The sequence below is a fragment of the Dermacentor silvarum genome, chromosome 1 (genome assembly GCF_013339745.2).
Source record: "Dermacentor silvarum isolate Dsil-2018 chromosome 1, BIME_Dsil_1.4, whole genome shotgun sequence".
NCBI classification, from domain to species: Eukaryota; Metazoa; Arthropoda; class Arachnida; order Ixodida; family Ixodidae; genus Dermacentor; species Dermacentor silvarum.
The window spans coordinates 191,238,739-191,254,126 of NC_051154.1; the positions used below are offsets into that span (position 1 = coordinate 191,238,739).

The window sequence follows — 15,388 nt, forward strand, 5'->3', positions numbered from 1 at the left end:
AGGAAGCCAACAAACATAGACACCAAGGACAACACAGGGGAAATTGCTTGTACTTACTAAGCAAATTAAAGAAATGATAAATGAATTGAAATTAAACTGGATGAAAAAACAACTTGCCACAGGTGGGGAATGATCCCACGTGTTCGCATTACGCGTGCGATGCTCTTACCATTGAGCTACCGCGGCGCCGTTTTCCCATCCACTTTCTGGGGTATTTATGTTTTACTACTAGAATTAATCCTGCGAGTGTTAGCCAGCACCATCACTCGTCGGAGCCAGCAGATCGTTCCCCACCTGTGGCAAGTTGTTTTTTCATCCACTTTAATTTCAATAAATTTATCATTTCTTTAATTTCCTTAGCAAGTACAAGTAATTTCCCCTGTGTTGTCCTTGGTGTCTATGTTTGTTGGCTTCCTCTGATATTGTAACATGTTTGTTATGCATGTGCCCTTCCTGCAATAATTCCAATTGGAATTTGCAGAACATATAAAATAAGCAACTGTAGTTTTAAAGTGAAATAAAATCTACGCACTCATATTGGTGTAAGCTTTATTCAAAATTTTCATTACAGACCTGTTTAAATATTGAGCAGAAAAAACGATCATACCCTGTTATCGTTAATTTGCATATCACTACAGTAATCCATTTGACCGGAGCAGTGTTTGTAACTGGTTCTTTCCATACATTTCTTCCAAGTCACTACAACCACCCAGGCATTGCTTGTTCACGAACACCCTTGGGACCTAAAAACACATGTGGCTTTGTGAGTTGCTTCAAAGTTGAGCAAACCTATACTATCTTACCGTGCTGGCGCCAGTCATTTGTCGCAAAACATTCTGAATCTCACTGCCATCTGCCCTACCGTCAAGCTCGACAGCAACGTAAGATACATGGAGTTCATCAAATACCTGTAATAAGTGGGACACAGCACATACACAATTAGGTGCAACATAAACAACTTGAGTACTGCATAAGACAGCATTAACCAGAACACAGGTGGTAGTGATCACAATGTGCACTACATGGTAAGCAGTGTGCGGTTGGTCGCACGCAATGTTCATAATGAATTTTTGACTATACTTAAAGGGCATCTAAAACACCTCTGACATTTTAAACACACTTTAAATAAACATGTGTACCCTGTACAGAATGCTGTGGAGATCACTTTTCACACGCTGCTTACCGCAGGGAAGCCACAAAGTAAAAAAACAATAACTAATCTTTGGCCTTTTCCTGTCCCTTCCTTGCACGTCACGATGCCAGCAGGGTCACGTGCATGGCATCACCAGGGTTAAAGCAGTCAAGTGGTTGATCAATGGTAGACAGAGTGCCAACATGACGAGAGCTGACTGTGTGTTTAAACAAGAGAGGGGAGCTCACCCACTGCACACCACTTCTCCTCCTATGATTTCATTCAGTTAGCATTGCATGTAGGTGGACAATGGAGGAGCCCTTCTGGTTCTCTATTCTGCTTGGATACTAACTCTATGCTGCTTGGCTGAAGCAACCTGTAGCTTTCCCTGCACTGCACAGAGTTGCTGAGAGTATGCGGCAAAGACAAGAGAGTATCCGTGGGGAGGGTAGCAAAGGTGAGTAAAAAACCCACAGCAGTCGCACATTCATTTATCAAACACGAGTAAAAAACCCACAGCAGTCGCACATTCATTTATCAAACACCTGTTACTTTGCTATTAGGGCATCATTTAAAAAATTATTGTGGCTGTATGCCCATTGTGGACTGGTCCACAGCTGCCACAATGTAACAAATTTTGAGCTCAGAGTGGTTTGCCACAGCGGCCGCATTTCGATGGGGGCGAAATGCGAAAACACCCGTGTACTTAGATTTAGGTGCACGTTAAAGAACCCCAGGTAGTCCAAATTATACCCGAGTCCCCCACTACAGCGTGCCTCATAATCAGATTGTGGTTTTGGCACATAAAACCCCATAATTTAATTTTTTTTTAAGCTCAGAGTGGTTTAGGGGCCCTTCAAATTGTTGCAAACATTCAAGGATTTTTAAGGATGACAAAACTGGACGTGAATACACATGGACAGTCCTGTCACACACCTGTCTACAGCTGACATGGTACAGCTATCACAGCCATAATTATGAAGCCAAGGAAAGCATAGGGGAAGTTATTGGTAGTTTTTTTTTTACCCGCCGTGGTTGCTCAGTGGCTATGGTGTAGGACTGCTGAGCACGAGGGCGCGGGATCGAATCCCAGCCACGACGGCCGCATTTCGATGGGGGCGAAATGCGAAAACACCCGTGTACTTAGATTTAGGTGCACGCTAAAAACCCCCAGGTGGTCGAAATTTCCGGAGTCCCCCACTACAGCGTGCCTCATAATCAGATCATGGTTTTGGCACGTAAAACCCCATAATTCTTTTTTGGTAGTTTTTAATTGAGGTGTAGAAATTTATTTTATTTATTTATTTCAGACATACTGCCAATCCCAACGGGGATTTTAGCAGGAAGGGCATACATATAATAAGCATATTACACAGGTGTAGAAAGGTTGAACATGTCACAAATAAGAATTGGGAGTAATTACAAAAGGGTGTAGTTGCACGTACAATCATTTAACAAGCACATAGGGTATAACATGTATAATGAATGAAGCATTAATACGGGAGTTACAAAGTGCGCGCCAAGATAAAAACGCACGTATGAATGAATCGGTTGTACAGGATTTAATCAACGTCTTTATACAAAAAGCAAACGGTAAGGTTAGAACGCTATAAATAGTTTATATTGCTTATAATGATTATAATGATAAGCTAAAAAGAAATGAAAGTGGATGAAAAAACAATGTACTGCCAGGTGGAAGCCGGAGCCACAACCTCCGCATTACGCGTGCACTGCACTATGAATTGTGCTACGGCAGCAGCTGTTGCCTCATCCACATTCTTGGGTATTTATGTATGTACAAGATCTAACCCGGTGAGTGTTGGCCAGCGCTAGGGTGCAATCCGCCTTTTTCACGGCCCGACGGCGCATGCGCCCTGCCCTGGCAGATTAGTCGCAAAACGTTTTGGAAGGGTCGCACGCGCGGCTGTGCGGCCCCATCTCGGGGAAACGTTCCCCGAAAAAAAAAAATTCGCTCGGACGCGCGCTACTGCCAACTCGTGCCGTGTACCAGTGGTAGCTCGACGTCGGTGCGGTACTGAAAGCGTGCGTAGCGTAAGACTGGGCTTGGTACTGCGACAGGCTTTCTTGTCGACGGCACCAATAAAATCACCGTGCCTACCATCGTTCGACTGAACCCCGCGTGATAGGCCGTCGAACCGATAACGCGATAGCCGCAACACTTTCGTTGGTATATATAAACAATCGCGCTCAAAGTGAGTAAAAACATGCCTACGAAGTTGAAAGGTTGAATTGCGCAAGCTTCGACCCTCTCAAGCTGTGCACATGAAGTTTGAGCCAATGTTGATCCAGTTCAGCGAAGGTTAGGCCTGGCGCTGTCAAGTTCGTGCACCCGCTACTGGCGGACCTGTACTGAAAAGTAAGCAAGTTAGGACGAAGGAAACTGCTTTTATAGTTCAGTTCTGGCCTTAGCGATTTGAAATAAACTACTCTTCGCTTCGCACGGCGCGTGCAGAATAAGCTGCAAGCGGCGACACAGCGCTGTGCCCAACGGCTGTGACAACATCTATACGTTACCGTTCCCATAGGCTGCCGCTCGTATTCGCAACGTAGATGGGTGTGTTTGTACATGTTGGTATGCTGACACATTTCTTAATTCCTGAGATGCACTGTTTATCTCTGCGTCAAACGCGAAACAAGAGATGGTTTATTCGGTACAGCAGCATAAACAGCCACCTCGCTCAGTTGTATACTAACAGTGTCAGCGATGGCATCCACGTTTTTGCGGGAGAACAACATGGCCTTTAAATGAGCGCTTATGTGAGCACAATTTTCTCTAATAATGCTTTATGACACGAGATAACTAAGTATGATGAAGTTAAAAAAGCGAGAATCAGTAATAAATTTACAGCCCGATATTTGTAACTGGATCACAGTCGCTGTTGAGTAGCTCAGGCGCTCATATACTGACTCGTCTCACGGTGGAATAACGCGGCTCATATGAGCAGGTATGTGTGTTTTATTCGACGTTGACGTTTTTTTTCATATCAGCAATGCACCTTTTCCCCAATTTTTTACACTAACAACGATCTGTGGCTGTAGATGTCGATGTAAACAAGTGCACCGCTTTGCTAAATCCGAAGCGGAAGGCTGCGCGCTCGAAAACTTCTTATTTGTGCAAAATGTCTAAAGAATGTGCAAAAATAATTGAAAAAAAAAAGCAAGGTGCAAGTGCAGGAGTCAGCTGACAACAAACTCCAATGCAGCCGTGCCGGCAGAGGGAACTCGGCGTGCCTTTATTGGCCACACTATAAACAAAACAGCGCACTCACACCTGCTCACACTATATGTATATAGTTGGTGAGTGCTACATGGCTTCCAGGAATGACGTGCTGCCCCGCACGAGTTATTAATAATTATTTGCGATCCACGAAATGCGCACTCAACAAGGACGCAGGTTCACAAATCAACCGGCGAAAGCCCCGGCACCTTTCCAAAACGTTTCCGGCGACGTGCGGCAGAGGGCAGCACAGGAAAATGAAAAAGGCAGATTGGTGCTGGCTATAAACAGGGCTCCTTGGTTCCCCTTCTTTTCGTTCATGGTACAGCAATGTCATCCTACAGCTACATCCCAAATTTTCATTCATGTCTCGTTAAGAAGTTCCATGTTGCACTGGGAAAGCAAATGCAACACAGTTTGCTGAAGGCTGCTAAGAAAACCATGCTTGTCTATGAGAACTAACTGCTAAATAGCAGTTACGCTAAACATCAAATCTGTTTTGTATCTGAATGTTAATCTCTAAACCTGAAACTAACCATTAAAATAAAAAAACAATAATGCCCACATGGCTGCTAATAGCACAGTGCTGCCACCAATGACAACATGGCGCAGTTGCTCGTGACAGGAAATCCGCTAGCTCTCAGTACTTTACATAAGTTGCTACACTCTCAACAAACACCATGAACACAGTGCATCTATAACATAGGCGAAATCAAGAAAATGACCAATTCATGGGGTGTAACAACCCAAAGCAACACAGTATCTATTGGTATCTTCCAATTTACTGGGTTCGGATAGTCTTGGGACAGCTGAAAAGTAGATCTTATACCAGAAAACAAATCATGTCATGTGATCAAGATGCTCTGAATGATTCCGGAGTCTTATGGTAATTGTAAATCTAAGTGGTGGCTCACCCTTGTCATCTACTCACTCAGACTACTTCAGCCTCATAAAGCTAGTGATTGGATTTTAAAAAATTCAATTGCCACAATGAGTGGACATGCCCCAATGCAAATCATGCTTGCTTGGGTGAAGTAAACTTACTGTACATTGTAAAAAAGCAAACCATTTCTATCGACTGCAGCATCTTTTTGTCTGGGCTTTGTCCATCAGGTTAATGAGCCAGGTCAACACCACCGTAGGAAACGAGAACAAAGGTTCGAACCTCATACACAAAACAGTTATAAAAAATGAAGCACACAGTCAAAAAGTAATGAAAAGATAGCGGAAAAAACCTAAGCATGACAACTAGAGTTCTTATTAGGATGGCTGCAAGTTATGTGCAATACTCTGTTGTATGCTTTCTGTCCACTGAAAAAGCCAGAGCATGGTGGGGAGTCCTTCAGCCTGAGTTTTGATGCAAAATAAATATGGTGAAGCTGCCCTTGGACTACTTGACGATGCAGCTGTTGGGCAAATTGAACATAAAGGAGCATCTTGGATAACTATAGAAGACAGTTGGGCTAGTTGGTGCTTGTTACAGACTTGAGATATTATTAACTAGACCCTAAAAGACATCAGACGACAGCGAGAAGCACACAAGAAAGAATGCTAGCGTGGATAGCCCTGGGCAATCCAGGATAACAAATCAAAACAGACTTCATGAGTGAGTGAGAGACGTATTAGTGGAAGGCTCTGAATTAATTCTTGCTACCTAAGGTTTTTTAATGTGTACTACACAAAGTACAGAAACGTTTTTGCATTCTGCCATTATCAGAATGTGGCTGCCTTGGCTGAGAATTGGGAACCTATGACTTCATACTAACTCTACAGCCCTAAACCACCACATCGGGTAAAGAAAATGAATTAAATGCCACAAGAGAGCGAAACGTGAAAGAAGTGTACATTGTTACAGGATGAACGGCAGAGACTGGTGAGTGCCAGTGAGGAACCAATGAAGGACAGTAGGCTGGTTTGATCCTCATACGACTTTGCCACCGCAATATCACGTGAACTCTTCTGCATACTTGCGGGTGTGTAATAATTAGAAAACAAGCACCTATTATCGATGCCAAGTTTTGTTTGTATTGAAATCGTACGCGGCAGTAATATGTGTGCTCTGAAGAGCAGTAATTACCCTAGCACAGAGAAATCATAGACACGGCCTTGGTTGTAATTCTAACTATAGGCACCCTGCATCGGCAAGATGGTGCTGTAAATCTTCCATCAACGCCTCCTATATTTAGGAGGCGTTGCTTCCATTTATCATACCAGTGTCGCCAGCATCAGCCGCTAGGGTGGCGATGAAAAAAAAGAAACATTTCTAAAACAAAGCGACGCACCCGCGCATTATCACTCGATTCACGGCTGCACGCCAGGCTTTCCCGAGCTTGAAGGCCACGCTGGCCACCCGTCGGGTTGTTCGTTCCTCCGTGTTCAAGCTCGACCATAAGTTATCATCCCAGTTATAACATTTGCGCGTCTTGGGCACTCTTACTTAGTGATAAGCGATCGAAAGTATCAACCCAAAATCGCGTCCCTTCAATTTTGCTTTCTCCGCTCGCTAGGTTGTGTGTTGCAGAAGCTTCAGTGCAGGTGCCTATAGTGTGAAAGATTGTGCACGAAGGTGATTATCGTGATTATTGTCACAGGTTCATAGGTTCTCTTTCGCACCTCATATATGAGAAACTACGTGCTAGGGTGCTGTCAGCTTCCCACCCTCGGCTGTTGCATCTAACTAGCAACCAAAGGGTTTCACTGGAACGTATACTATTCGCCTGCAAAAAGGAGACACTTGGGAAAGGACGAATTAACTTACTTGCTTTGCTTTTCTGCAAAATGGGCAATAACTCTTCGAGAATATGACAACGGGGCTATTTTCCAACGTTTGCTCGATGAAACTTGAAGCAGCCGACATCGTGGCTGCTGTACTTTGCTTGCCCCAAAGGCGCTGAAACATCTGAAAAACAAAAGCGCCAGTTTTCACTAGGAAGCCAAACCTTGAATCACATTTTACGGTGGATCATGCTTGTGACATGAAGCGCCCACCAGCAGCCTGTCGGCATTATATTTTGTCGAGAAGTCGCAATATTAGCACTTTAAATAGCCTCACACGGGGCACTTTCGATCGCGATTAAGTCCGATCGCTATCGAAAGTATGTACTCCGTGTGACTGGGGTATGAGACATGGTGTAGAATTCTTAACAATAACTAATTTAACAACGTGGCTATTCCAATTCTCGATAAAGCAACCCTACTTTTTGGAATACGCTGACCATGTTCCGTTGCTTTCTACCTGATGCCTATTGAATATTGCCCTTTATAATGACTAAAAATCCATAATAGATGGATACATGGTTAATTCCACTGCACAACACGAATGACCAGCTCATCGGTTACTCTACCTAAGCTACCACCATAGAATACAGAACCAACTCTACCACCTAACTATCCCACAACTGCGTACTTTTGCCCGACCGCAACACACAAGAACCAGCCGAAACAAGGTATATGTAAACTGGTAGCGAAGCTTGCATAGGAGTCCACATGTCAAGAAAATGGCAGCGTGTAGAAACCGTCGCCATCTGTGTGCCGTGGGGACAACTTCAGTAAAAAAAAAAAAATTAAATAAGGAAAAATGTACGTCATATGAGTCACATTTGAGTCGCGAATGTTTGAATTTCTTTAGCGTCCGGCATTTCAACCGCTACGCCATAGAATAAAGACGCCAGCAGTTCTTTTTCTCTCAGCCAACGCCTCAGCTGAAGCGCAGAGGCGTATGTCTTTATGTGAACATAATTAGGCTGTTATTGGCGGTAATTGCTCCAGTATAGGTTCTTTAGGAAGGTGAGCGTATAGCATGGAAATAATTAAATGACAGTGCCAAAGAGGTTTCAAAAGCACCTTCACTTTTATTCATCTAGAATAATGCAACCAAACAAAACACATGTTTCAATGGATCAAAAGTACTATGACCAGCGCACAGTCGTAACCACGACCTACTGAACTACAGACCTGCACAGATCTCCCTGCTCCAGCACGCCTGGTCTACTTCACCCCTTTTCCCGCTAGGGATAGAACGTACGAGCAGAGTGGCGCTAGTTATAACCTGTTCGCTGTCGTCTGCTTCTGCGATCTGTTCCAGCGCTCGTGCCGCTATTTCGGCAGCCCCAGATCGTTTACATTGTTTGTAAATGCATAAATTCACGAAAATAAAAAAGAAAACAAAATTTGCGAATGATTGCTTCTCATTTCAATCACGAGGTACAGTAGGAAGAGCGGCGCAAGAAAGGAAAACAACGAGTACAGCCGGCAGACGATAACATTTCCTCCCGTTGCCTTCGCAGTAGAGGAAAAAAATCTGATTACCAGAAGATTCATAGGATAAAATATAGTACAATGGAGAAATAAAGAAATACAATATAAAGAACTTGATATATTGATATGAACAAGGACATTTAAAAGAATCACGCAGACGATATGTATACGCAGACCACACACAAACTGCGTGAATTTGCAGACGCTGCAGAAGGCATGTAACTTCAGCTTTAGCTACATGCAGCTTGCTTGAGTTAATTACAGACGGGATAACGTAAACGATCACATTGTGGTATATTGCTGTGTGCCATCATGTAAATCATAACAAAGCAAGGACTCTAGCATCAGTTTTCACAGTTTCATAAAAGCTTTGCGATGCATATTTGACGGGCCGAACAAACACGTAAACAATCACTCCATCAGTGAGTTTTTTTTTTTTTCTTGTGTGTTCTTTTTTTTTTCTTTCTTATTTCCGCATAATATCAAACCTAGAAAGAATTCGTGTACTATTTTACGCGTTATTACATATCAATACAATGAGTACACTTAAACAATTTTTACACACTAGCTGTTGTCTTCGTAAGAAATTGTCACATATGCTAGCAGCCCGCTACAGAAGAGCAGGCGCATACATTCGAACATGGAGGAAGGAAAATGTATTCGAACGCCGCCCAGCCACCCGCCAAGTAGCAGACTGGATGGATGGATGGATGGATGGATGAGGCTGAACCCTTTAAATCGGGCGGTGGCATACGCCACCTAGCCATGGCTATTGCCTGGATGGATGGATGGATGAGGCTGAACCCTTTAAATCGGGCGGTGGCATACGCCACCTAGCCATGGCTATTAACATAATTTGTACTTTGTGGTGGGTGAAATTTCACCCCTGCCTTAATTTTATCCACCAATCAGATAACCTCTGTTTGGTTATTTCTACCCGCTTAAAGTCTATTTTGCCTTCACTGTCCCTAAACCCCAATGCTTTGAAAAAATCAGCCCCGTTGCCTTGCACTGTAGGGTTAAGCCCCTTACAGAAAAGTATGAGGTGTTCAGCCGTTTCCTCTTCTTCTCCACACGCACAGCACAACGTGTCTATACCTTGGTACTTGACTCGGTACATCTTAGTCCGCAATACTCCCGTCCTGGCTTCAAACAACAAAGAGCTTCCCCTAGAATTATCGTAGATATTTTCTTTGGCAATTTCTTGCTTGAAAGTTCGGTATGTGCCCAGTGCTGATTTCGTCTGCATCCCTGTTTTCCACAGACCCCTCTCTGTTTCCTTAACCTTTTTCTTAACCGCTGTTTCCTGGTTTGCACCCCTCCTGCAGTCCAAATATTTGATTGACAGTTTTCTGGTCAGCTTCCTCCATTTTGTATCAACATTCCTCATGTACAAATAACTGAAAACTCTCCTTGCCCACCGCTTTTCTGCCATCTCTCTCAATCGCTCCTCAAATTCTATCTTGCTGCTGGCTTCCCTGCCCTCGAATGACGTCCATCCCATGTCACCCTGTACCCCCTGATTTGGTGTATTTCCGTGTGCTCCCAGAGCCAGTCTACCTACCCCTCGCTGCTTAACTTCCAACCTTGCTCGAACCTCTAATCTCATGCACAGGACCGCATTGCCGAAAGTCAAACTAGGGACCATCACCCCTTTCCAAATCCCTCTCACCACTTCGTACCTATTGTAATTCCACAGTGCCCTATTTTTCATCACAGCTGCATTTCTGCTACCTTTAGCCGTCACATATTTTTCATGTTCCGTTAGGTACTCAGCCCCATTGTTTATCCACACTCCAAGATATTTGTACTTATCCACCACCTCCAGCGTAACCTCCTGTATCCTATGCTCGCTGCCCTGATTATCATTAAAAGTCATGACTGCCGATTTTTCTTTACTAAACTTCAAACCTAAGCTATCTCCCTCTTTACCACAGATGTCCATTAATCTCTGCAAGTCTTCCTTGCTGTCAGCCATAAGTACAATGTCATCTGCATACATCAGTCCTGGTAATGACTGTTTAATCCATTCTCCCTGCTTGAAATAGGAAAGGTTGAAGCCAAGTCCGCTCCTCTCTAATTTTTTCTCTAATCCTTGTAAATACAGCATGAACAACAGAGGTGACAGAGGGCACCCCTGCCTAAGCCCCTGCTGTATCTCTATAGGCCCAGATACCTTGTTTTCCCATTTTATAAGCACCCTGTTACTTTTATAGATATCTTTTAAAAGATTTCTTACTCCATCTTCCACCTCTAGAGTGCCCAGTATGTCCCACAAATCCTTTTGGATTACACTGTCATAGGCTCCCTTGATATCCAGAAAGGCAAGCCATAGGGGCCTGTGTTCCTTTTCTGCTATTTCAATACACTGTGTCAATGAGAACAGATTATCTTCTAACCTTCTTTGTTTTCGGAACCCATTTTGTAGTTCCCCCAGCACCTCCTCGCTCTCCACCCATGCCTGCAGTCTGTCCTTTACAATCTGCACCACCACCCTGTAAACCACTGACGTCACTGTTATGGGACGGTAGTTGTTTATGTCGGCTTTGTCCCCCTTTCCCTTATATATCATGCTCATCCTGCTCAGTCTCCACCACGGAGAAAGAATAACAGGAGGCGAAACTCTGGGCCGGCGCCAGCGGGAGCACTGGTCGTGATAATGTCACGCTGGGAGAGGAGGAGACGCGCTGGTGGTGAACGTTGGCGCAGCGCCCCTTGCGGCGACGGAATGAACTACTTCCCTCGCGGTCGGAGTCGGAGCGGTGCGCGCGGCCGCGGCCGCGGTCACGGAAGAAAAAAAAATTGCTCTCCGACGGCGCCCGGCGTCGTCTGCTACTGGCCGTTTGAGCTGAGCTGTCTGATGCCGCAAAAACATTTCCGCCAGCGCGGTTTGCACTCAAGCAATAAAATACCTATAGACTGCCATGGTATAAATATTTTTTTTCAAGATTAAAATTTAAGGTCACATGCTTTTTATGCGGCAATAAGAGCAGGAAACTAGAGCACTTGAAGGACCAGACGATCTGCGATCATAGCCAGGCGCGTATGGAAATGCAGACGATTTGCAACTATACTCATGCGCGTATAGAAAACTGCACTTGATGCGTTTTCAAATTTTTCGGCGTAACAAAAAACGAGAATTTGTTTATCTTTATCATCATGCACTATAAAAAGCACCGATCAGAGTATGCGATACATAGCTACCTTGCGGGGAAACTAAATTTAATTATATTCCTGCGGCAGGTTTGGGAAGACGTGGAAAAACGGAACAGCAGAGCAGAGTCTGCCGCTCGCTTCGCGCAGTCAGAATCATCGCTTCTAAGTTCTGCAGTTCCTCCGTTGCCCCTCTACTATGTAAGTGTTCGTTGTGTATGCGGTTCATGATTATCAGAAATGGGGCACCGATGCTTCGTCCCAAAACTGTAACAGCGGATATAAGTAATGCGCGGAAAACGCTCGAACTTTCAAAGCTCCAAATGACGAACGCCTGCAAGAATGGGCGAGAGCAATAGAAAGCGAGGATCGAGAACTGACGAGAAACGACAACGTCTGCTAAAAACATTTCCCCAGCGGAACGCTCAGCAGGCGTAAATACTACGCTGACCTTGGAAGCGCAGTCTTCCCTGACCAGCCGAAAAAGTCATCGCTGCTCCTTGGGGCGGTACTGGTCGGTTCCCGTCTCATGGCGCTCCGGCCAGCTTAGCGAGAAAACGTTGTAATAGCTGCCGTCTCGTTTAGCGACAGGCATCGTGTTCAGCTAGCGTACTCGAGCTGTTGCTACCTAATGCAAGGGCGGCGCACAGGCATCAAGCATCCGCGCGCGAGCAGACGACAAGACCGAGCGACCGAGCCCCGCGCTTCCCGCATCCGCTGCATCACAAACCGTCACGTGACCATACGTCAGGCGTCCGGCGTTTGGTAGGGGGCGCTGTCACGACGTCCGCCGCCGCGCTCCAGCGTGACATTATGACGACGCGAGAAGGAGCCGAGTTGCGCCTCCTGTTATTCTTTCTCCGTGGTCTCCACCCATCAGGGGCTTTACCGTCCATTATCATTTTGCTCACTGCCTCTCTTAATGCTTTCTTAGATTTTGGGCCCAATGTCTTTATCAACATAATTGGGATGCCATCAGGACCTGTCGACGTGCTACTAGGAACCCTCTTCTCTGCCCTTTCCCACTCGCTTTGTGCCAGTGGAGCCACTGCACTGACTAGTCCATCCTCACCTGATTGAGCACATGCTATGTTTCGTTCTTTAAATTTTTCTGTCATCATTGTTCTCATATGTTCCATTGCCTCATCTCCCTCTAGTCGAACACCTTGAGCTGTAACTATAAACCTCTGCTCTAGGCTAGTCTTATTACTCAAGGAGTTGAGATGTTTCCAAAATTTCTTCGCTGCTTTTATATCCTTTTTGTTTACTTCTGACAACCATTGGCTCCCCTTTCTTCTGATCTTCTCATTGTTCAAATTGGATGCTTCCCTTCTACGTTTCAGTTTCAGTTTCAGTTTCCCTTCAGTTTAAGAAGTTGTTCCATTTTCTTCCTACATCAGCTTCTGGTTCACCCCTCTGCTTTGAATATCTGTGTTCCCTGGATGCTTCCTGGCGTTTCTCTATGGCCTTCTTAACCTCCTCATCCCACCAGCTCTTGGGTTTACGTCTTCTGTTCCCTTTTGTCCTGACTCGTACCTTAGTAAGCTCTAGCTCAAATAGTCCTGTTAAATTTGCATATGTCCATTCTGTTTTTGTATCCTCTGAAATTACTTCCTCAATTTGCTGGGTTGCTATTTCAAGCTGCTTTTCCGAGTAAAATATCCCACCTGGTTGTTCATCTTGCCTCCTACCTACTTTCATTTCCCTTCTAAAACTCACCTTAATACGTTTGTGATCACTACCTAGACTTCTGGAGCCATATTCATCTATGCTCATTACATTTAGCCTATCGTGCATCCTATGTGACATTAGTGCATAATCTATCGTCGACTGCAGGCTCCCTACCTCCCATGTTATGTGCCCTTCACACTTCTCAGTACTGTTGCATACAACTAAGTCATGCATTTCACACATATCCAGCATCATGTTGCCTGTTGAGTCTGTGTACCCGTCCATGTCTTCTATGTGTGCGTTCATATCTCCTAGTATAATAATCTCGCACCCTTCTCCTAGCTCATTAATGTCACTTGATATGCATTCCAGCATTTTTTTGTTTTCCTCTTTGGCATTTGCTCCTGTCCACAGGTATACAAAACCAAGGAGTGTCTGCTCTCCTGCAACTTTCCCTTTTAGCCATAAATGCTCCTTGCATTCCTGTTTGACCCTTTGCCAGTTCATACTTTTATGAATGAATGCACCAATTCCACCCCCTTTTCTGCTGCCCTCTGTTCTATTGCAATATTCCCATGCATAGTCAGGATTACAGGGAGGTTGCTCCATGTCCCTAAGATGTGTCTCCACAAACCCGTATACCATCAGCTTTTCTTGCCTTAGTTGCTCGTCTATCTCCTCCCACTTCAGCCTATTCCTGCCACCTTGCATGTTAATGTAACCTATGTCAGAATGACCTTGCCCCTGGTGCTTACGTCTATTTCTTCTACCGATTCTACTTTTCTTGAATCTTGGAGCCTCTCTGGGTCCGTCTTCGTCTACACTGGTGGTCTTAGGGCTCTGGGTCCCCCCAAAAAAGCCGTAGCTTGGCGCCCTATCCTACTACCTACGCTCCCGCCCGTGGCACCACTGTAGTGAATGCCATCCTGTGCAAAAGGGTGGGAGCCAGACTCGTACACTTCCCGGTTTACCTCCATTACACCGTACCCAAGTGGTCTGCTCAGACCCGTAATGACCCGGTTAGCCTCAAGCACCCTCCATTCCATCGCGCTAGCCTGGCCCCGGACATGTGGGATTGTGCATATGGTCACATGCACTTTCGCAGAGGTTTCTCTGAGTTTACGCAACCCAACCTCTAACTGTCCGTTTAGGTTCTGGCTCCTTCCCTTCAGCACATCGTTGAGACCAGCATGGATAACGACCAGATGTTCATGCTCGAGGTTGTCCGATACCACCTTCTGAGCTTTTGCCATTGCGTCAACCATGCACTTCCCTGACTGGGCCTCCACCCTCACCCGCCCGTCTGCCTTCACTGTTGTAAGGACGCCCTCCTTAACCCTAGCTACGTTGGAGTCCCCCACCACTAGGACCCTTCGCTCTACACGTTTGCCTCCCGCCTGCGATTGTCGTCCTCCAGTTCGCGCTAGCTGGTTCTCCACCCGCCCTGCGCCACTGACACGTGACGATGCGATGCTCCCTGCCGTTCGTCCCTTCCCACCCGAAGCCTGCCGCACTACCTCGCTGTAGAGTTGTGGAACCGCCGTGTTGCCGCCGGCTCTCGCCTGCTGTTCAACGGCCCCTAGGCGTCCCTCCCTGCTCTCATGGCATGCCTCTGCCTGAGTCTCCGCGCTGTCCCCGCCGCCCGCCTGAGCTGACCCGGGATTACGCGCCGCCTGTACCATTAGCGCCTCCACCCGCTCTTCCAGCACGGCCCGCTTTTCCCGTTCTTCTTGTAGCTCGCCAGCTATTCGCTTTACCAGGACGGCCTCGGCCCCCTCCCTGTGAAGCAACTCGCCGATCCGAGTTTCGAGCTCAATTCGCCGCTCTCGCTCCACCTTCAGCTCCCCTTTGAGCTCTTCCACACTGGCTGCCCATTCCCCTTCCATCCGCCGCACAGCTCCCTTAAATCCTTCACACGACCTGCACGCGAAGCTAGC

General features: G+C 45.8%; 1 protein-coding gene across 2 annotated transcripts; it reads right to left on the reverse strand.

Moving 5' to 3' along the window:
* Positions 1-532: 532 nt before the first annotated feature.
* Positions 533-7,744, reverse strand: LOC119436556 (uncharacterized). 2 transcript variants are annotated; one of them, XM_037703433.2, is made up of 4 exons: positions 7,568-7,744; positions 7,129-7,269; positions 804-908; positions 533-743 (listed from the first exon to the last, which is right to left on the reverse strand). In XM_037703433.2, the coding sequence occupies exons 1-4, from the start codon at positions 7,586-7,588 to the stop codon at positions 633-635; spliced, it is 378 nt and encodes a 125-aa protein (XP_037559361.1). In that variant the 5' UTR covers positions 7,589-7,744; the 3' UTR covers positions 533-632. The 2 variants fall into 2 exon arrangements, with proteins under 2 accessions (XP_037559361.1, XP_049514566.1); XM_049658609.1 differs by lacking the exon at positions 7,568-7,744 and adding an exon at positions 7,359-7,383.
* Between the last annotated feature and the right edge of the window lie 7,644 nt (positions 7,745-15,388).